Here is a 21,231-nt window from a genome sequence, read left to right as displayed (position 1 = left end):
CTCTGAGGATGAGAACAGTTCTGCTCTCCCAGGGCCTTTGCCTTTGAAGCCAGCCTTTTGCCAGGCTCTCAGTGTGACTTATGCATGAACCTGAAGTAAGCCATTTCCATGACTTGCTTGGATTCAGTCTACAAAATCACATGTTTAAGTGATGTGAACTGTTAGTACCTAAGTGAAAGAGCAAGTTAGTATTTTTGCCATCTTTATACAATTGCTGTATCTGCAGTAGCAGAAGTTTCAAATGATTCTGAGGCTAGATACAATTTCAGTTAATTTTCTAGAGGCTGCATTAGAAAAGTTTGTTTAGGATTCCTCTCAGAACTAGGCCTCATTAACCCTTTGAGTGCCAACCAATATCCTAGGAACTATGCTAAAACTGCCAAGGCATTTTTGCTGATTTTACAGCAGTTTAGGGAAAAAAATTATGAATCGCAAGTAAATGAGGTTATGTGTTCAAAAACTTACGGAAACCTTTACTACATTGACATATTTAGCAATATCATCATCACTAATAAAAACAGACTTAGAACTGGACACCATTTCGAAGCTTTGATAGCGCTCCCGGCACTTTTGGCAAAAGACAGGAGGAGCGTGATTGCACTCCCTGGCACTCTAGGGGTTAACATATTTTCCCAAAATATTTAGCTGATCCAAAAAGTAGAGAACCTCATAAAAGCGAGAGAACCCAGAGGACCACAAATCCCAAGAATTTCCATTTTTTTCCTAACGACTTGTGTTTTTTGGAAACTTTTACTTTGAAAAATACATTATATGCACCATAGTCTAGAGCAGCGATTTTCAACCGGTGTGCCACAAGAAATTTGAAAATATGCCATACCTGACTGAACCCAGACCCTTTGGTTCACAGGCTGACACTCCAACCAGTGAGCCAAACCAGCCAGGGCCTAACATGCTTTTGAAAGATAATCATTTAGCAAGTAATTTCAATAGATGATGTATCAAAATATAATTTCTCCTTTCTTTCCAACTTTTTTATTTATTTATTTTTTTTATTGATTTTTTACAGAGAGGAAGGGAGAGAGATAGAGAGTTAGAAACATCGATGAGAAACATCGATCAGCTGCCTCCTGCACATCTCCTACTGGGGATGTGCCCGCAACCTAGGTACATGCCCTTGACCAGAATCGAACCTGGGACCTTTCAGTCCGCAGGCCGACGCTCTATCCACTGAGCCAAACCGGTCTCGGCTCCAACTTTTTTTGAAAAATTTTTTAACACCCACAGTAGTTGAAAGAATCCTCCTGTATAATAAAAGAGAAACACGTAAATTGACCGTCCCTCCGCTATGCTCACCAGCCAATCAGGAGAGTACGCAAATTAAGCCAACAAAGATGGTGGGTTAATTTGCATACACAGGCACCGAGTGGCCTGGGTCCTGGGAACACCCTTGGGACCCAGGCCACTCCTAGCCTGTAGGCCTGTGCACAGGCCCTGAACTGCCGGGGTCCCAGAACGCCTCTGGGCCTGTGGGCGCAGGCGCCAAGCGGATGTTCCTGCCCGGTGGCTGCTTGCGAATGCACCAAGCGGCAGCCTGGGTCCACGCCCCCCAGCCCAGTGCCCATCACAGGGCGAACAGGCCAGGTCTCCCCTCATTGATAGCGGGCGAACAGAACAGGCCGCCCTGTGAACAATCGCAGGGTGAACAGAACAGGCCTCCCCGTGCGAACAGAGCAGCCCTCCCCACGATGGATACCCGGGCAAACAGAACAGGCTTCCCTGTAATCACTTGCAGGGTGAACAGAACATGCCTCCCCACGATCCCAGGTGAAGAAGCCCTTCTGACCAGTCTGCGCTATGGACCTGATCGGGTGGGTGGCACCGAGTCTGGGACCTCTAACCTGCAGCCACGGGAAGACTCCCTCTCCCCAGAGTTAGGAGCACCAGCCCAGGTCCACCCAGCGCCGGGTCCTGACTGCAGGGCCGATTTCCTGCAGGCTGGGGTTTGATCCGTAGGCATTAGCAGTAGGAGACCAGTGCCTTTGTTATTGCTGTGTGTCCGGGTTTTAATTGGACAAATGCCCGGCGTTCCCAGGCGCCAGCTTAGCAAAATCTTTTAGGAGGAGAATTCTGTCTGGGTTTTCTCAAATTCCCTCAGCCACTACTCCTCTAAAGGTGCAGAACAGGTGAGGCCCCTTAAATCAAAATCAGAGGTCTCCAGCAACGGTGGCCTCTCTCATCACAGTCATTTGGACTGGATGGCATTTGAATATTTATCTAGGCACCATGACAGGAACACACAAGCTCAAGTCAGATCTCTGCCCTTAAATAATTCACAATCTTTTTAGAGTGAGTAGATGATAAAAATGCAGTAATGACATCAGAATGTAAGGCAACAATACAGAGAGGAACAGGCAATTGCTAGGATGATTTCCCAACAATTAGTACAAAGACTGTGTGCTGTGAATTAAATAAAAAAAATATGTGTGGAAGTATCTGCTTCATGAGTATGGGATCCCTTCCTATTTTAAAGGAAACTGAGTTCCATGTGAACTGTGTAATATGCTATGATATCTGAGGCACAGGACAAGGGGAGGCCCTAAGTGTACTATGCTTTGATATTTGAGTCATTCTTTATTGTTCAATGTGATTTATTTCTGCACACCTCAGTTTTGTAATAGCTAAATTACTAGAATAATACATCTTGCTATAAAATATTACTAGAAGAACAAATGATCAGGTGACATTTATTGTTATTTTCTATAAATGAGCACAATTTCTGGTATGCTAAAGTGATAGGTATTATAGAAATATTCTACAGGCTTGATTACAAGTGAGGCTTACTATCACAACCCAAATTTATTGCTTTAAAAAAAAAACAGCAGGGAGCCAACTAGAAACTGAACCAAATATAAGCCCTTGAAGGGCAAATGTAAATTGGATAAGCTTTGCTATTACAAGAGCAAGAAGAAAATAATCAGATGCAAGAATGAGAAGCACATTGCATCCACTCTAAGCTGCTGTTAAGGAAAAAGAATGATATACTATAAAAATACTTAATACTGATTGTAAAGAGATTTGTTCAGAGAGGATTTCCTAGAGTAGGTGGTATTTCAGCTAATTTTTTTAAATGTGAAGAGGTTAGGTAGATAAGAAAAAGGTGTAGGGGTCCCAAATTGCAGAGGGTGCAGGCGGAGATGAGGGGACCCCCCTCCGCCCCCATGCACGAATTTCGTGCACCAGGCTTCAAGTCTTATATCATAAAACCCTACTATGCAAATTGACCGAATGGCGGAACAACTGGTTGCTATGATGCGCACTGACCACCAGGGGACAGACACTCAATGCAGGGGCTGCCCCTTGATGATCAGTGTACGCTCCCTTCCTCTTTAAAAAATATATTTTAAAAAAATAATAGATGACTTAGGGCCAGAAATATAGGTTAACTTTTCTGCGGAGTGGACATTGCAAGGATGGAAAGTCTTGACATCTTTGAAGGAGATAACAGGCCCTTTAAAGAGAAGAGGCCCTCGCTGCGTTGCATTAGCTGCAGTTCATGGACCATAGCAGTTCGTACGCTGCGTTTGTGGTCCACACTCTTTACCGCCTGTCTCTTAGTGGTGGTGCACTTTTCATCTCTGTAAGCCCAGTGCCAACATACTGTTTGGCACGTAATAAGGGTTCAAAAAAAAGTGTGAATGACAGAAAATTTGCTTATTTTCCTGTCTGAGTCGGCCTTTTCCAAGGACATTCCAGTAGGAGAGCAGAGTGGCTCGAGCACCAACCTTAGCAAATGGCAGTGAGCGAGGAAACGGCGATGTGTGCTATCAAATAAGTATGTGAATCCCTTTTTTCCTTTTTACAGGTTATTGCAAAACTGTAATGATGACAGTTTGAATGTTGCACTTCCAATGAGAATGCTTGAGGTGTTTTCATCCGAGAAGACTTACTTACCTGTTTTACAAGATGCTAGCTATGTGGTGTCAGTAATTGAGCAAGTTTTGCACTACATGATTCAGAATGGTAAGTGGTGGGCAGGTCCAAGCTGGGCTGAGCTGGGGCTGGCCTTGGGTGAGATGAGCACACTTTCTTTGAGCATCGCTTGGGACTTGGCACAGAAGCAGCATGCACAGTTGAGGGATCATGTGCTGGTGGTCGCACATCCTGACATCTGCTCTGTCTCCCCCCAACCTAACATTTGGAAATGTGTTCAGTCTCTTCACTTGCATTTTCCCATCGCTTGTAAGTGAAGCAAGTTAGTGTACGTCTGTTGCCAGCCGTCCTCCTGGGCACATTGGTCACACGCTGTCTGTGGTGCAGTGGCCAGCCCTCCATGACCATGCTGCACTGGGACGGGCAGATCTGCCAGCAGAATCTGTCCCACTGCGACGCGGTCTTGAGGTACCACCTTAGTTCATAGAGGAGAGGAAGACATGTGGTGTCTTATTTTCTTCCCAGCCTGCTGGGACAGCTTTGTGCACTGATGCTCTGAAGAGGATGGCCCTGGGGACACACCAGTGACGTCATTTGGAGAAAGACTATGAAATGCATATGATTTTACAAGGTTTATGATCAAATTAAATAGCATAAAATAAAGCAATTTAAAAATCGGATTCCCAGTGTTTCCTCAGGTAGAAAGTCAAATACTTCAGGACTTGGACTCCAGAGTATTAGTTAGCATTAAAAATATGTATTATAAGTTCTGGAAAGTAGTTCTTGCTGATAAAGCATAAGTAAGTTTGCTTTTGTTTGCTTGAAATGATGGACTAATCTGGATGAAATCTAGCTAATTTAATCCTGATGTTAAAACTGTAAACATTAATTTAAAGTCTTATACATCTCGACCTTACTGTTTGGCTTAGGCTTTTTTTTAAAAAAGACACCCTTCTTAGTTTGCTATAAGATTAGGGAATTAGTTAAAAAGTAAATTGAAATTGATGGAATTTGATCTTTTAAAAAACAAATTAGTGATAATCAGAAATGGTCCATTGTTTTCATTGGTGTATCTAGTATATTTATTTAAGAATAAGCATTTAATTAGAATTTTTACTTTTCTTGTTTTCTAAAAATATAATGAAAACTAAAATACGCATTAGTTTGGCACGTGTCTAGAAATGGGAAATGCTTCAAAATCGTGCACTGAAGCTGCTGTTTCTAGCATCTTTGTACCATAGCCTTTCTTCAGCTATTTTGGTAAATTACTTTCTGACATTATTCTATGAAATCTTAGCAGTCGCGTTTCACTGGTCACCACTGTCTGTGAGGTAGTTAACAAAGGGGGTCTGACGATGGAGCACCGAGTGGTCATTGCTTGGTGTTCATGACTTGAGGGCACATCTGGCTCCTACTGTTTTCAGGGGCAAAGCCAGCGATGGCTGTTTACCAGGTGCACCACCAGGTGTGCCTGTGCAGTGCTGAGGTGTTCACAGGAGGCACCCCAAGAGTTGACTAGAAAGAGGCACATGTTTCTAAAAGACTAGATGATTTGGGTCATTGGTGATACCACAAAAGCTTAGAGAGGTTGTGAAAGTCATTGCTTCTATTCACATGGAGTTGCCTTTTAAACAGATTCCTTAGTGCCCATTTTGTGATCCATAAAGATACAATTTCCTGTCAAAGGAATATAAGTCCCTGGAGAAAAGGCTGATTCCAGATCTCATTGAGTAGATGAAAAGTGAGACCTGGGTCCCAGGAGCCCCCCAGAGTCCACTCCATTGGCCAAAAAGAGGGCAGCCTGAGTATTGGCCAGAGAGAGGACAGTCGGAGTATCAGGATGACAATGCAGTGGGTCAAAATACATCAGTATGTTTAAGTCCGTGAGTCAGCAAGATATTCAAAACAAAACAGAGGTTCCGGTCAGGATGGTCGCATAGGGAAACATGGGGCTCACCGCCTCCCATAACCACATCAAAATTACAGCTAAAATACAGAACAACCATCATTCAGAACCACCTGAAATCTAGCTGAATGGAAGTCCTAAAATAGAGAATTAAAAAAGCACGTCAAGACTGGTAGGAAGGGCGGAGACATGGTGGGGGCGGAGGCGTGGAACCAGCTGCTCCCACACCCACATGTGGAGGAATATCTTGGCTGTGGAGGTTTTCCTGAGGACCGAGGGGTCCCAGCCCCACACCACGCCATCGTTCCAGTACTGGGAAGATAAGTCCCTACAACTTGTGGCTGTAAAAACCAACTGAGATTGTGGCTGAGTGAGGGTGTGTGTAGGGGGAGGGGAGACTGCAGGAGTCCTGGCAGTTCCTCTTAAAGGGCCCAGGCATGGACTTATTCAGACTCATTTCATTCCCTCTGAGCTCCAGTGCTGGGACAGCAGCGTGAAAGGAACCTGGGACATTCGGGGAGGAACTAACTTGTCTGGAATCAGGGCAAGAGCTGAAGGGGCAGCTTTCTCCCAGACAGAAGGGCTGGCAGAGGCCAGTGTTCCTCTGCTGAGCTCTCCCTGCCACACTGCAGAGAGACAGGCACCTTATCTGAACCTCCATCAGCCTGGCCCACACTGTTCACCCTGTGCTGGTGATGCTCCAAAACCCCACCCCTGCCCCCACCCCCCACTACTTGCAGGCTCATCTAAGTTAATTCCATTGGCTTTTCGTTTATTTTTTTTTTATTTTAGAGAGAGAGGATTGGAGAGGGATAGAAAGATAGGAACACTTTTTTTCAGAGGAAGGGAGAGTGGGGAGAGAGAGGGGGAAATATCAATGAGAGAGAAACATCATTAATTGGCTGCCTCCTGCATGCCCCCAAGTGGGGATTAAGCCCACAACCCCAGCATTATTCCCTGACTGGGAATTGAACCAATGACCTCTTGGTTCATGTGTCACCACATAACCACTGAGCCACACTGGCCAGGCTCCAGTGGCTTTTCCATACGCCTGGTCTCTCTTGCCTCATGCTTTGAACTTTCCTAAAACCTCTCAAATAAGCAGGAGCTGGCCTCAGCGTGCCCCGTACCTCTCAATAAGAGGCTGTAGGCATGGCACTAGCGGCAGCCCACTCTGATTCATAGCTTGGTCTCTCCTGGGCACCTTCAAGCCCAATACAAGTAGCAGCCATCTGCAGGTTGCCTTGCAGTTCTTGCTGGGTGGCCCTGTGCAGGGCACAGACAGAGGCTGATTTTGCACCTCCTGGGAGGCCTGAGAATCAGTACACCCAGTGGACAGCTTCAACCACACCAGATTACAAGCCTACCACCTCCACAAGTGACACACGCCAAGTGAAGACTCAGTGAGCACCAGCACTCCACTGAAGCAAGTCCTGCTCCACAGGGGTGGCTTTTGCACAGCAGCTCTTACGTTATAGTTGCAGCTGTTCCTTACAGCAAAGTGCCCTGGGGGTCAACTCCTCTCGATGCCAACATCACCCAAGGCTCAAGTACAACAGGATGGTGCACACAGCTCACACCGGTGCACCTAGAGCTCCCATCTCTGGTAACTGGGGGACTGAGCCACTGGGTCCTACAGGATACCTAGCCCAGGAGACAGAGCAGATCTTCTTAATACATAGAAACAAACCCAGGGAGACAGCCAGAATACAGAGTCAAAAGAAAATGTCACAAATGAAAGAAGATGAGAAATCTCAAAAAAAACTAAATGAAATGGAAGCAAGAAAACTATCAGATACAGAGTTCAAAACAATAGTTATAAGGACGCTCAAGGATCTTAATGAGAGCTTTAAGGGATTTAGTGAGAACATCAACATCATAAAAAAGTGTATCAGCCAGTAATGAAGGCTGTACTAACTGAAATAAAGAATAATTTATAGGGAATTAATAGTAGAGTAGAGGACTTCAAGAATCAAATCAAGAATTTGGAATATAAGGAAGCAAAGAATACCTAATCAGAAGACCAAAAAGAAAAAAGAATCCAAAAATATGAAGATAGTGTAAGGAGCCTCTAGAACAATCAAGCGCCTCATGGAGGTGCCTGAAGAAGAGGGAGAGCAAGATATTGGAAACCTATTAGAAAAAATAATGACAGAAACCTTCCCTTACCTGGTGAAAAAAATTGCCATACCAGTCCAGGAAACACAGAGTCCCAAACAAGATGAACCCAAAGAGGCCCACTCCACGGCACATCATAATTAAAATGCCAAGACCAAAAGACAAAGAGAGAACCTTAAAAGCAGCAAGAGAAAAACAGTACCCATACGACTATCAGCTGACTTCTCAACAGAAACTTTGCAGGCCAGAAGGGAGTGGCAAGAAATATTCAAAGTGATGAAAAGCAAGGACCTACAACCAAGATTACTTTACCCAGCAAAGCTATCATTCAGAATTGAAGTTCAGATAAAGAGCTTCACAGACAAGAGAAAGCTAAAGGAGTCATCACCACCAACCAGTATTACATGAAATGTTGAAGGGTATTCTTAAGAAGAAGGAGGAAAAGAAAGAAGAATCTATATTTTATATATACACACACACACACACATACTAGAAACAGACTCATAGAAACTGATCATTTTAACAGGTGCCAAATTGAAGGGGGGTTGGAGAGGTGGGTGAAGGAGGTGAAGGGATTTAGAAGTACAAACTGGTCATAGCCCATGGACAGACAGTAGACAGGTGAAGGCCTGGAATGGGGTAGAAGATGGGTAAAGGGGGAAATGGGGACATCTGTAAGGCTCAACAATAAAATAAATTTATATTTAACCCACAAAACTACCTGGAGGATGCGTAAGAGACAAATTTTTTAAATCCCAGTATATGGGCCTTACTTGGATCCTAATTCAAGCAAACTAGTTAAATAAAATTTATAGCATGAGACTTGAACACTGGCTAGATATTTGTCATATTAAAGAATTGCTGTGAATTCATTTTAGCTGTGATCATGGTATTTTTAAGAAAAATAAAGTCCTCATCTTTGGCAGCACATGGACATGGTCATGTTTATATCATTTCAGAAACTTATGTACTTGTTTATAAAGTTTTCCGTAATGTTGAAGAATTCACTAAAATTTGGACTGATTAGAGTTTTGTAAAAAGCATTTAAAAACTGACATGTTATTTTCCTCATAGAAGAAAAAGCACCACATTTTAAATATGTGTTTTTCCTTTTTTTTTTAGGGTATTATAGATCTCTCTATTTGTTAATTAACAGCAAGCTTCCATCAAGTATTGAGTATTCTGATTTATCTCGAGTTCCTATAGCAAAAGTTTTGTTAGAGAATGTCCTAAAACCATTGCACTTTACTTACAACTCCTGTCCGGAGGGCGCCAGGTAAGAACAGGATCGTTTTTATTTAGTGATTTCACAAGATCTGTGTCTAACAGTAACTTTGACACAGGGTGCTATCTTGAATAATAGACGTGAAAGTCAGATTTTTACTAATGTGACTCAGTTTAAAGAAAAATGTACTTCTCTTTGGCCTGGACCCTAACGTGAATTGATCGTTCTGAAGACCTGGTTATTTTCCCGCTTTCTGGAAGCTGCCAGAGGTACAAAGTGGTGACAGCGTTTCCTGAACAGGGAAGACACCGCGTGGAGTTCACGCAGGCAGTCCGCTGGGCCTAGAGTGCTTGGCTTAGAGTAACAGCAGGCTGGTTTGGAATTGACCCTTGGTTAGTTGTAACCCTGGATTTTATGAGCAGCGTGCTGCGATTTTATTAAAAAGCGCACATTTTTCCTTTGTAGGCAGCAGGTGTTCGCGGCCTTCACGGAGGAGTGTTTGGCGGCCCCTTTCACAGACCAGATCTTTCACTTCGTCATTCCCGCGCTGGCGGACACCCAGGCCGCCTTCCCCTTTGAGCCCTTCCTGGACGCGCTGCTGTCGGCGGAGAGCAGTGCCAGGGCCCGCGGGCACGCACCCTGGCTCTTCTACTTTGTCCTCACCGTCGGTGAAAATTACCTGGGTATGAAGCGCAGCTCCGTTTACCCCCGCGCTTGCGTGGGCAGTGCTGGCGGGTGGGCCAGGAGGGCGGCGCAGGGCGCTGTGGCCTCTGCGGTGGGAACTCCCTGGAAGGTGCACGTGCCCAGGGCTGCCCTGCACAGTGTCGCCGGGAGTGCCGGCACGGCCCGGACGGCAGGGTCCACACTTGTAAGGCACACGGGTTACCAGGATCGTTGGTGTCAAGTCTCGTGGGGAAGCGTGTGCTTGCGGGGCAGCTCCCTGTGTGCTAAACTTGTAATGTTCTAGATTATAGCACCTTCCTCTCTACAAACATCTGCCCATGAATGTTAGTGTTTCAGTAGGGTCTGGTTTGCCACGCCTCGCGGAGCGTAAGAAAAGGGATACCTGGTTTCCGGTTTCTTTCGGCTCCGCGTTAATTCACCGTTCCCCGACTGTCTCAAAGGGACCCTCTCCGAGGACGGCCTGCTGTTGTACCTGCGAGTGCTCCAGGCCTTCCTTGCGCAGTTACCCGTCGCACCTGCCGGGGCCAGCTGCCAGGACTCCGGCAGCGACTCAGAAGAGGAGGGTGCAGAGGGCGACCAGCGGAGGAGCTCGCCGGTGAGCATTGCGGGCCGTGGGCTACAAAGTTCTTTCACCCGGTCCATTAGGGCGTGAGTGCATGAAGCACTCAGACTGTCCAGGTCAAGTCCCTCACCTCCATGACATTGCACTCCTTTCCCAGACGTGGCAGTCCTGGGTTAGAAGTCCACGAACAGGCCTCATGGCGGCGGGGCTCTGTGCTCGGAGTCTGTGCCCAGTAGGGTTGGGCTTCATGTGAATTTCGTTATTGCCCGAGGTGAAATGTTTGGGCGAGAGGGTGTGCTGTGTGCCAGGCACTTGTCTGTTTTTATACGAATTTTTAATAACAGCTTTTTTGAGATGCACTTTTCCATAATATTCACCCTTTGAAGTGATGTACAGGTCAGTCCATGTTTCCTTCTGTGTAGTAGCAGTGCTGGGCGGCCCTCACCATGACCGCTTCTAGAACATTTCCTCCTTCCAGAAAGAAACCCTGTCATTAGCATCGTTCTCTGTCCCCTAATCCCCAGCCCCTCTGAGAGGAAAGGTTATGTTTCTTCTTACCCTATCTGGTGAACACTGATCAATGTCTTGGCCATTTCTGCCAACTTTATAGATAATAAATGTGATAATTTACCCTGAAATGAACTTTAACTTCATTGTCACACTTACCTCCCATTTCTTACCCAGCACTGTTTACTGTGTGTTTTCAAGGGATAAAAAGCTATACATCACATACACATATTTGTGTCTCACTCCGATATGTTTGCCACCGACCTCTTCTTCTCCTGATTACACACTGGAAATGCTTGGGGTATGGCTCTGGTAGGCTTTGCATCTTTTCCTGTTAGGTTAATATGACGCCTGATCTCAGGAAGGGTACGGGGAGGGGGGTCAGGGCATAGATGAGAACCGTCTCAGTCACTGGGCTTCCCGCCGGGAGGGCACGGCATGAGGGGCATCTGTCCAGACTCAAAACTCTGCACCCCAAAATGAACTTTGTTGTGTGGTCCAAAATAAATTGGGATCCTGTAGATGCTGTAGGTAAACTTGTTTTTAGACGACAGTTTTTTAATACTTAATGACCTTCTGGACAATCCCGGAAACTATCATTTTATTTACATGCAGTGCACTTTGTATCCCCGTGAGGAAGAGGAAGAGGCTGTGGCATATTGGTGGAGAGCCCCTCCTCACTGTGCACAGACAGAGCAACAGGCTTGCCGCTCATGCTTACACGTCTGACACTCACCAAGTGCAGTGTGCGGTGTTACATCTGTGGGAGTGTGCTTTTAAAATGCCCACACAGAACAGTAGCACTGATACAGCACTCTTGTTCTAGCATTTTTATTAGGTACATCTTATTTAAAGAGCCAGGTAGAATGTATTACTTTTATCTCTAAAATAATGTTTTATTAGGTAGATTATTATAAGTTACTAGTATATCCATCCAAGCTTTCAAACAATACAGTCAACAATGCCTAATCTTTTATATATACAGGGTGTCCCAAAAATGTACGTACAGTTTGAATAATTATTCATTCTAGTAGGTTAAATATGAAAATAAAGAAACATCAATTGAGCTACCAGCTGTTAAAGTAAGTGTCTATTTTGGGGTCACCCCGTATATGCTTATATTTATATAGGTATATACACATACACACACACACACACACACACACACACATACACATACACACACACACACATATATATAAAGTATGTGTAGATCTTTGGTTAATACCCCAATTTGGTAACTGCAGAGCATTAGCTCAGGTTTTATTCAGTGAATCAGATCTTTTAGAGAAATCAAGATATAAAAGAATAGACTTTTGTATTTTATTTCATTCTTTTAAATAAGTTCTTTAATATTCTGTTTTGCTTAAGCTGATCTCTCAAATAATTTAAAATAGAAATTCTATCAATATATTTTCACAGGTATGTGCTTAGTACAATGCAATCTAAACATATGAAATGAATTCTTTTTCTAATTTTTTTAAAATTGATTTTCAGAGAGAGGAAGAGAGAAACATCAATGATGAGAGAGAAAAATCAATTGGCTGCCTCCTGCACACCCCTTACAAGCCCAAAATCTGGGCATGTGCCCTGACCAGGAATTGCACCGCAACCTCCTGGTTCATAGGTTGATGCTCAACTACTGCTCCACACCAGCCAGGCGAATGAATTTCTCTTGAAATGTAATACTGAAAATACTGTCACATCAGTAGGCAACACTGGATAGTCACAGTTCCTGTGCTGTTGTTATGCTGGTCAAAATTGGTCCCTAATATAGATGTGACTATGGGTGTTCAGATTCCTTTAATGGATACATGATAGAGATCTTGGTGTGTTCATTGTGACTGGGTAATTTTGGATACTGCCTGCCTTGTACTTTGACTTGAACGAAAGTGAGATTTCCTGTGTGTCTGTCGTGTAGAGGTGAGTTCTCATGGTGCATCACTAACGTGGGGTCACTTCCGGGTGTGTTTCAGGCGGACGGGAGGCTGTCGTTACCGTACATAACAGAGGAGTGTCTGAAAAAGCTGGACACGAAGCAGCAGACCAACACGCTGCTCAACCTGGTGTGGAGGGACTCGGCCAGCGAGGAGGCCTTCACGCTGATGGCCTGCATCTGCCACACGCTCATGGTGCAGCAGCGGATGATGGTGCCCCGAGTCAGGCACGTGCGCTTGGTGCAGGCCCTCATGAGCTCTGCATTCCCGTCCCGTCTCTGCTTGGCCTGAGGCTTTTGATCCATCGCTGTTTTCCTGTAGCATGTGGTTCAGGATAGTCTGCTGTCAGAGCATTGCAGGGAACATGAAAGCCAGTGTTCTTTTCTAAACCAGTTAGGACTGTTTGAGTCCTTTTCTTGTCCTGTGAGGCTCTGAGGTGTCCTGGAACACGTTCACAGATGAAATCATTTTTCTATCATATGAAAGGGGAGTACAGTCCTAGCCACCCATTTTAATATGTTGCTGTGTTGTTTTTTTAATCTTTTTTTTAAATATATTTTATTGATTTTTTTACAGAGAAGAAGGGAAAGGGAGAGTTAGAAACATCGACGAGAGAGAAACATGACCAGCTGCCTCCTACACACCTCCTACTGGGGATATGCCCCCAACCAAGGTACATGCCCTTGACCGGAATCGAACCTGCGACCCTTGAGTCTGCAGGCCGACGCTCTATCCACCAAGCCAAACCAGTTTTGGCTTAATCTTTTTTTAAATTGATTTTAGAAAGAAAGGAAGGGAAAGGGAGAGAGAACCATTGATGAGAGAGACATCACTTCAATTGGCTGCCTTCTTCACACCCCTACTGGGGATGGAGCCTGCAACCCAGGCATCTGCCCTGACTAGGAATAGAACCAGTGACCTCCTGTGCATGGGACAACACTCAACCACTGAGCAACACTGGCGGGGCCTGGCCACTCATTTTAAAAGTTGGGCTCATGCCTGCAGTTATAGACGTAATATATGACATCTTTTTCAGCTTTTTCATCTACTCTTTTTATCAGGTTGCCTTGACAGTTTATTCTGGCATTTTGAGATTTTTGGTTTTCAAAACTTTGAAATAAAACTTTTAAAAATATATATATATTTCTTTGTTGGTTTCAGAGAGAGGAAGGGAGAAGGAGAGAGAGAGAAACATCAATGATGCGAGAGAATCATTGATCGGCTGCCTCCTACATGCACCCGACTGGAGATTGAGCCCCCCCACCCCCCTCCATTTTAAGGGACAGTTTAGCAGTTTCTTAGGGACTTAACAGAAAATTATTTAATGCAATACAGTGCAAAAATATGTGCAGATCTAGGAAGTGAGGGACAGGTTCCAGGTGACCTGCAAGGGTCCTGGGCTGGTGTCAGGTGATGTATGTCACCTTTATAAAGTGCTCACCTACACTGTGGAAAGAGCTGCTGCCGCGGTGAGGAAAGCATCTTTGGAGTGGAGTGTGTGCAGGGACATCGGCTGGAGAAGTTGCCATGTAAACACTGATGTGGCCAGCTAACTAGGTGCTGTCTTAGCTGGCTGGCGTTTATTACTGCAGAGGGAGTCTGACTCCAGAAGGCTGTGGTCCTCCATTAGGTGATTAGCTCCCAGGGCTAATTGCGTTAGAGCCGGATGTGAGATCTGAGGGCAGGCGCTGAGCGTCACTTGGTGTTTTTTTGTAGCACCAAGTCCACCGGTGCAGGCAGGGGTGACTGGCTCTGGGTCCAGAGTGACTCTCCTGCCAGTAGGCTTATGTGTGGTCCTGGTTTAGAAGTACAGCACCTGTTTCCTCCAGGAACCTATGGATGGCTTAACTATATTAGGCTTTAAGTCTTTAGAATGTTTTTCATAGCTGATGAAAGAGCAAATAGGCTTACCTTAATGGCTGTAGATTTTAACTGCTTTCAGCTTTTATTTATTTATTTATTTATTTATTTATTTATTTATTGACACACAAAAGTTTATAGTTTATTAATCCTCTCATGAAAAATCTGCACAGCCATCACCGATAAAGTCACTGAAGAATCTTTACTCCTATAGTTCAAGCTCCAGCTCACTTTTTGCCAGCACCAACACTGGCCTTTGCAGTCCCCCTGACTTCCTTCATTCTGTTCTTGCGTTCCTTTCTCTGTTTTCTTGAGGTCTTCTTCTTCTCATATAGGCCCTGTCTTGCAAGTCTGTGGGTTCATTTTTCTCTGCGTAATCTAAGGAGTCATAAATCATGCCAAAGCCAGCGGTCTTGCCACCACCCAAGTGGGTTCTGAATCCAATCACAAAATGATATCAGGTGTGGTCTTATACATTTTGTCTAGTTTTTCCTGAATTTCTGTCTTGGGTTCTGTTACCTTTCCAGGGTGAAGGACATCAATGACCATTTGCTTCCACGGAAGTATTCTGTTGGTCATGAACTTCCTGGTCCAGATGGTTACCGTGTCATTCATGATGAAGGTTGATCTTCAAGCAGCCAGGGAAGAAAAGAGCTGCTTTCAACTTTTAAAAAAAAATCCTCACCCAAGGATATGTTTATTGATTTAGAGAGAGGACGAGGGAGAGAGAGAGAGAAACATCGACCAGTTGCTTCTTGTACGAACCCCAATCAGGGACCAAACCCACAACCTAGGTATGTGCCCTGACCGAGAATGAACCTGAGACCTTTTAGTGTATGGGATGACGCTCTAACCAACTGAGCCACAATGGCCAGGGTCAACTCTTAAAAGGTGTTTAGCCTGGCCAGTGTGGCTCAGTGTTTAAGCATCGACCTGTGAACCAGGAGGTCACAGTTCAAGTCCCGGTCAGGGCATATGCCCGGGTTGTGGGCTCGATCCCCAGTGGGGCGTGCAGGAGGCAGCCGATCAATGATTCTCTCTCATCATTGATGTTTCTATCTCTCTATCCCTCTCCCTTCCTCTTAAAAACTGAATAACAATACTTAAAAAAAAAAAGTGTTTAATGCAGGGTTAGTAGATTCCCAGGCACATAACTCTCTCTCGAGTCCTTTCAGGCTCACTTCCATCCCTCTATTTCCAGGGTTGGGATTTACAGTTTTAATCTCTGTTTAACACTGATTGTTAGGCTGTATGAGGAAATGTTGAACAGGTCAGGCCAGTGTATTCAGTGGTTAGAGTATGCATTGAAGGGTTGTGTGCTCAAGCCCCCACCCTGGTTGGGTGTGCACAGGAGGCAACCAATCAATTTGTCTCTCATGTCGATGTTTCTCTCTCTCTCTCTCTCTTTCTCTCTTTCCAACCCTCCTCTTTCCCACTCTCTTTAAAAAAAACACAACACAACACATCAGTGGCCTTTGCTGGTTTGACCCAGTGGTTAGAGTGTTGGCCCTTGGACTAAAAGGTTGCAGATTCAATTCCTTCTCTGGGTGATCTCTCACATGTGGCTTCCTCCCCCTTTGGGCTCAGACTCCTCTAAGCTGCTACTAGGGCCTGTCCTCAGACCCTGCACATGCCAGGACTAACCAGTCTCTCCCAGCCTGGGTCACAGGACCTGTCCTCACACCCCTGCACATGCCAGGACTAACCAGTCTCTCCCAGCCTGGGTCACAGGACCTGTCCTCACACCCCTGTACACACCAGGACTAACCAGTGTCTCCCCAGCCTGAGTCATGCTGGGGCTGGTATAGGGAGCCCCTGGGAACATGGCCACTGCACTTTAATTAAAATCGGAGCACAAACCCAGTTCCTTGGTCACACTTGCCATATTCCACATACCCAGTAGTCAGTGTGGCGGTGGCTTAGGCCATTGTCATCGTTACAGAACATCTTGCTGGAGTGCTGGCCTGGCCTTGAGGCTGAGGCACCCTCCCTCAGCGACTCCTGGTATGCGCTCAGACACCATGACACGTGAGTACTGTACTTTCTGTCACGTTTTGTCTGACTGTCTTGTCGAAATAGAACCCTAATTATTTCACTCTTGCTTAGACACCAACCAGTCAAGCCCGTTTGCATCCAGGGGAGCATTCCTACTCCTTAGCTCACTGACGTGTGGAGAGCCTTCCCGACTGGCATTTGGGAACTCTCTAACTTCATTTCTAGCCATAAAATGCTTTGTCTTGGCCATGCGTCCTTACTGCATTCTCCTGATCCCAGGTGCTGGCTCCGGCCTCTCTCCTTGTTCCGACACTACTCTGTCCAAGATGGACCTTCTTCCTTCTCATCTCACCTTTCTTGGCCCAATTGTCTGTAGATTCATGCTCAGGTCACCATCTTTCAGAAGCCTTCCTGAGTTTATAGACTGAGATCGCTCCTCTTATTCCAGTGAAATTTTCATTTTACGGTAGGGACTCCCTTTTAGAGGGAAGATTTTAAGGAGTTACGCTTTACATTTAAGGTGGGTAGATGGGCATGTTCTTTGGGGGTTGGCTCTCTTGTTCTGTTGTCAAAAAACTTAGACTTTTGCCCTGACTGGTTTGGTTCAGTGGATAGAGCGTTGGCCTGTGGACTCAAGGGTCCCAGGTTCGATTCCGGTCAAGGGCATGTACCTTGGTTGTGGGCACATCCCCAGTAGGGGGCGTGCAGGAGGCAGCTGATCGATGTTTCTCTCTCATAGATGTTTCTAACTCTCTATCCCTCCCCCTTCCTCTCTGTAAAAAATAAATAAAATATATTTTTAAAAAAGCTTAGACTTTTAAAGGTAGTGTTTTAGGGATCAGAGCGGTTGATATAATTTGCCTGTAGTTTTCTTGTAAATACATCACATCTTAAGGCATCACAAATCATTTTATTACAATATGTGCTTGATTTTTCTACCAAAAATGAATAGAATGAGCCAACTTACCTATGAGCAGTCACTCTGATGTAGACAGTGTGTGTCCTGGAGATGCGCGGGACTCCACTGCCATCTCAGTGCTTGGGAAGAATGGTGGTAACAGGCTCTGCGCTCTCGGTGTGCCTGTCCATAGCTTCAGTCATTGGGGACGGAATGATTGTGCAGGTTACTTCAGTGAAGGCAAACACAGAGTTATGTTTCCTGTTTACGTTTCTGTAAACACATTTTTATAGTGCTTTAGAAGAAATACTGAGGAGGTATCTATAGAGAGAAAGTTGCTTTTTTGCCTGTGATTTTATTTTTTCTTTTATTATCAGTGATATTCTCAGTATAATCATTAGATTTAATTGGCTCTTGATTTATGTTAAAATTTGCCTTGTATTGATAGGTCAGATAGAATTCATAAGGGTTTTGTTTGTTTTTTTGTTGTTGTTAATCCTCACCCGAGGATATTTTTCCATTGATTTTCAGAGAGTAGAAGAGAGAGGGAAAGACAGACAGAAACATCGATGTGAGAGAAACACATCGATTGGTTGCCTCCTGCATGAGACCCAACCAGGGACCGGGCCTGGGAGGAGCCTGCAACCAAGGTATGTGCCCTTGACCAGAATCAAACCCACTCTCGTTTGGTCTGTAGGCCGACGCTTTACCCTCTGAGCCAAACGGACTAGGGCAGGAGTGGGCAAACTTTTAGACTCGAGGGCCACAGTGGGTTCTTAAACTGGACCAGAGGCCGGAACAAAAGTATCGATGGAGTGTTTGTGTGAACTAATATAAATTCAAAGTAAACATCATTACATAAAAGGGTACAGTCTTTTTTAGTTTTATTCATTTCAAACGGGCGGGATCCGGCCCGCAGGCCATAGTTTGCCCATGGACTAGGGCCAGCTCATGAGTTGGAAGTCACATTCAGATGGCAAACTGGCGGTAGCCCTGCTCCTTAGGAAGCCAACTCAGCATATAGTTTGTAGTGAGTTTTCAGCTGCTCAGGACTTCTAAACATTGTGAATAATTGTTTCATAGGAAACGCGCGTAAACCTTGGAAAAGCCTATACGAAGGTGATTTAAACTGTTTGAAAAATCATGTTAAGACAAAGTAAGGGGGGGAATCTCAGGGAAGCAACAGGTGGTGAGTGCTACTTCCCCATTAGCTCAGCCTGCAGCCTGAGCACAGCTCCTGTCTGTGTCCATCTTAAAGTGAAAGGCACTCAGTTGTCAGGGAAACGGTGCTATCTGTTTAAACTGGGTGTGGATTTAGCCCTGGAATGCTCAATTAACACAGCTGTGTGTCTGAAACTTATCTTCTAAAGATGTCTTTATTGCATTATTTTACTTCTAAAACTAGTCTCACTGCTAGTTTTTCTGTGAAATAAAAGTATTTAGCAAGTTGCCTGTAACAAATATGTCTTAAAGTTTTTATTGTCATTAAGGAAACTTGGAATTCATTTTTCATCTTGAATTAGAGGTGAAATGCATTTTAATGTTGTTTTCCCAGCAAAGGACACCTGCAGCAGGAGATCACTGGGTCAGGACTGCATCTGTAGCTGCAGGAGTGGAGGGGCCTTGGGTGGCTGGCTTGTCCCATTTCTTGCACCTGTGACAACCTACGTACAGGGAGCTCAGGATGCCTTGCTGTCCCCACCTTTCTTGCCTGTGTGCAAGCTGCTGTCCTCTGCATGTCTCTTAATAACTTTAGAAGTCCCTGCAGACAGTGACCTGAGTTAGAAATGGTCCTGACAGCGTTGCCCTAAGCCAGTGATGGCGAACCTTTTGAGCTAGGCGTGTAAGCATTTTGAAAAACCCTAACTTAACTCTGGTGCCGTGTCACATAGAGAAATTTTTTGATATTTGCAACCATAGTAAAACAAAGATTTATATTTTTGATATTTATTTTATATATTTAAATGCCATTTAACAAAAATCAACCAAAAATAATGAGTTTGCGTGTCACCTCTGACACGCGTTTCATAGGTTCACCATCACTGCCCTATACTGATTACTCATGGGCTTGTCTCAGTCAAACAAAACCTAGTGGGTAGTTGTTTGTTTGTTAGTATTATTTCTTAACTAGGGGCCCAGTGCACGAACTCGTGCATCTTGAAAGGAATTGTGGGCCCCTCTTGCCACGGTTCCCAATCCCCTGTCTACTGGTAGCCTCACTCCTACCATGGCACTGGCCTCGCTCACACCCACTGATGGCGCAGAGAGATTAGGACTGGCACCAGTAGTGGGTGCGAATGGGGCCACCACTGTCAGCGGGTGCAAGTGGCAGCTGCTGCCCCATTTGCCCCTCAGGAGCAGGGGGAGGTGGAGAAGCCCTCGGGAGATTGGGTCCGGCAGCCACCGCTCGCATCCACTGATGGTGCCGAGCGATCAGGGCCAGCAGCGGGTGCGAGAGGCAGCTGCCAGCCCCAATTACCCCTTGGGAGCAGGTGGAGGTGGAGAAGCCTTGGTCTGGCGCCCCTGCTCACCTGCTCCAACATCCCACTGCGGCCAACGCCCACCATGTTCCTCGTTCTGCCACCTGCTGCCGACGCCTGCCATTTTTTGCGCACATCCCCTGGTGGTCAGTGCACATCATAGCGACTGGTTGTTCCACCAGATGTCTTTATTGCATTATTTTACTTAAAAAAAAACCCTTATTGTTAAAAGTATTACATATGTTCCTTTGTTTTATCTCTTTTAGCCCACCTATCCCCCAGGTCTTCACCATTCTATTGTCTGTGTCCATGGGTTTATGCATATATGCATACAAGTCCTTTTTTTTTAATCTTTGTTGTTGAGATTATTACAGATGTCCCTCTTTTTTCCCCCCATTGCCCTCTCCACCTAGTTCCCGCCCCACCCCAGGCCTTCGCCACGCTATAGTCTGTGTCCATAGGTAATGTATATATGCATTCAAGAACTTTCTTTAATCTCTTTCCCAACTCTGCTGGGGTCCAGCCCCAGCAGGTCCAGGGGTTCCCATAGGTGTAGACGGAGTTGGCGAATAAGGAATGACATGGAGACAGTGTTCAGTTGATCAGCAGCCTTGCCAGGATCTCTAGCCACAATCTCCAGCCAAGTTCTGTTTCCATGTTCTCTTGCTAGGTTCTCCAGCCACGTTCTCCAGGTTCTCCAGCCAGGTTCTGTAGCCGGGTTCTTCAGCCAGGTTCTGTCTAGGTTCTCCAACCAAGTTCGGTAGCCAGGTTCTGTCCAGGATCTTTTGCCATGTTCTCTCCAGTGAAGTTCTTCTGTCTTCTAAGTTCTGTGTAGGTTCTGTCTTCCTAAGTTCTGCATCTAAGTTCTGTGTTCTAGGTTCTGTGTCTAGGATCTTCATCTAAGTTCTGTGTGTTAGTTCTGTCTCCTGTTGTCTTGTTGCATCTGTATTTATACCAGTTGATTCTAATCCTATCAATCTCTATTCCAAAGGTTAGGGCGTTTCTTATCTCCATTCCAGGGAGTAAAGATTATGTAGCTTAAGCATGATTGTTCATAGTTAAAGAGATAAATACCTGCCTGGCACTTAGTGAAGGGGTTTTATTCCCTCCCTAACTTCAGGGGAAAATATCTACCTGGGGAAACAACCTTTCTCGGAGAGGTGACTAT

The 21,231-nt window shown here is 45.2% G+C and overlaps 1 protein-coding gene across 1 annotated transcript in view; it reads left to right on the top strand.

Annotated features, from left to right (window-relative positions):
• Positions 1–21,231, top strand: part of UBE3C (ubiquitin protein ligase E3C) — a gene marked incomplete at its 5' end in the record, with an annotated part of 103,077 nt that overhangs the window by 16,437 nt on the left and 65,409 nt on the right. The window contains 5 exons of the mRNA XM_015570939.1: positions 3,824–3,981; positions 9,038–9,191; positions 9,606–9,823; positions 10,265–10,419; positions 12,870–13,057. Of these exons, the coding sequence (XP_015426425.1) occupies positions 3,824–3,981; positions 9,038–9,191; positions 9,606–9,823; positions 10,265–10,419; positions 12,870–13,057 (873 nt within the window). The remainder of the gene's footprint in view (positions 1–3,823; positions 3,982–9,037; positions 9,192–9,605; positions 9,824–10,264; positions 10,420–12,869; positions 13,058–21,231) is intronic.

Source organism: Myotis davidii, unplaced genomic scaffold (genome assembly GCF_000327345.1).
Source record: "Myotis davidii unplaced genomic scaffold, ASM32734v1 scaffold747, whole genome shotgun sequence".
NCBI classification, from domain to species: Eukaryota; Metazoa; Chordata; class Mammalia; order Chiroptera; family Vespertilionidae; genus Myotis; species Myotis davidii.
The sequence above is the reverse complement of the archived record's forward strand: the minus strand, read 5'-3'. Positions and strand labels throughout refer to the sequence as shown.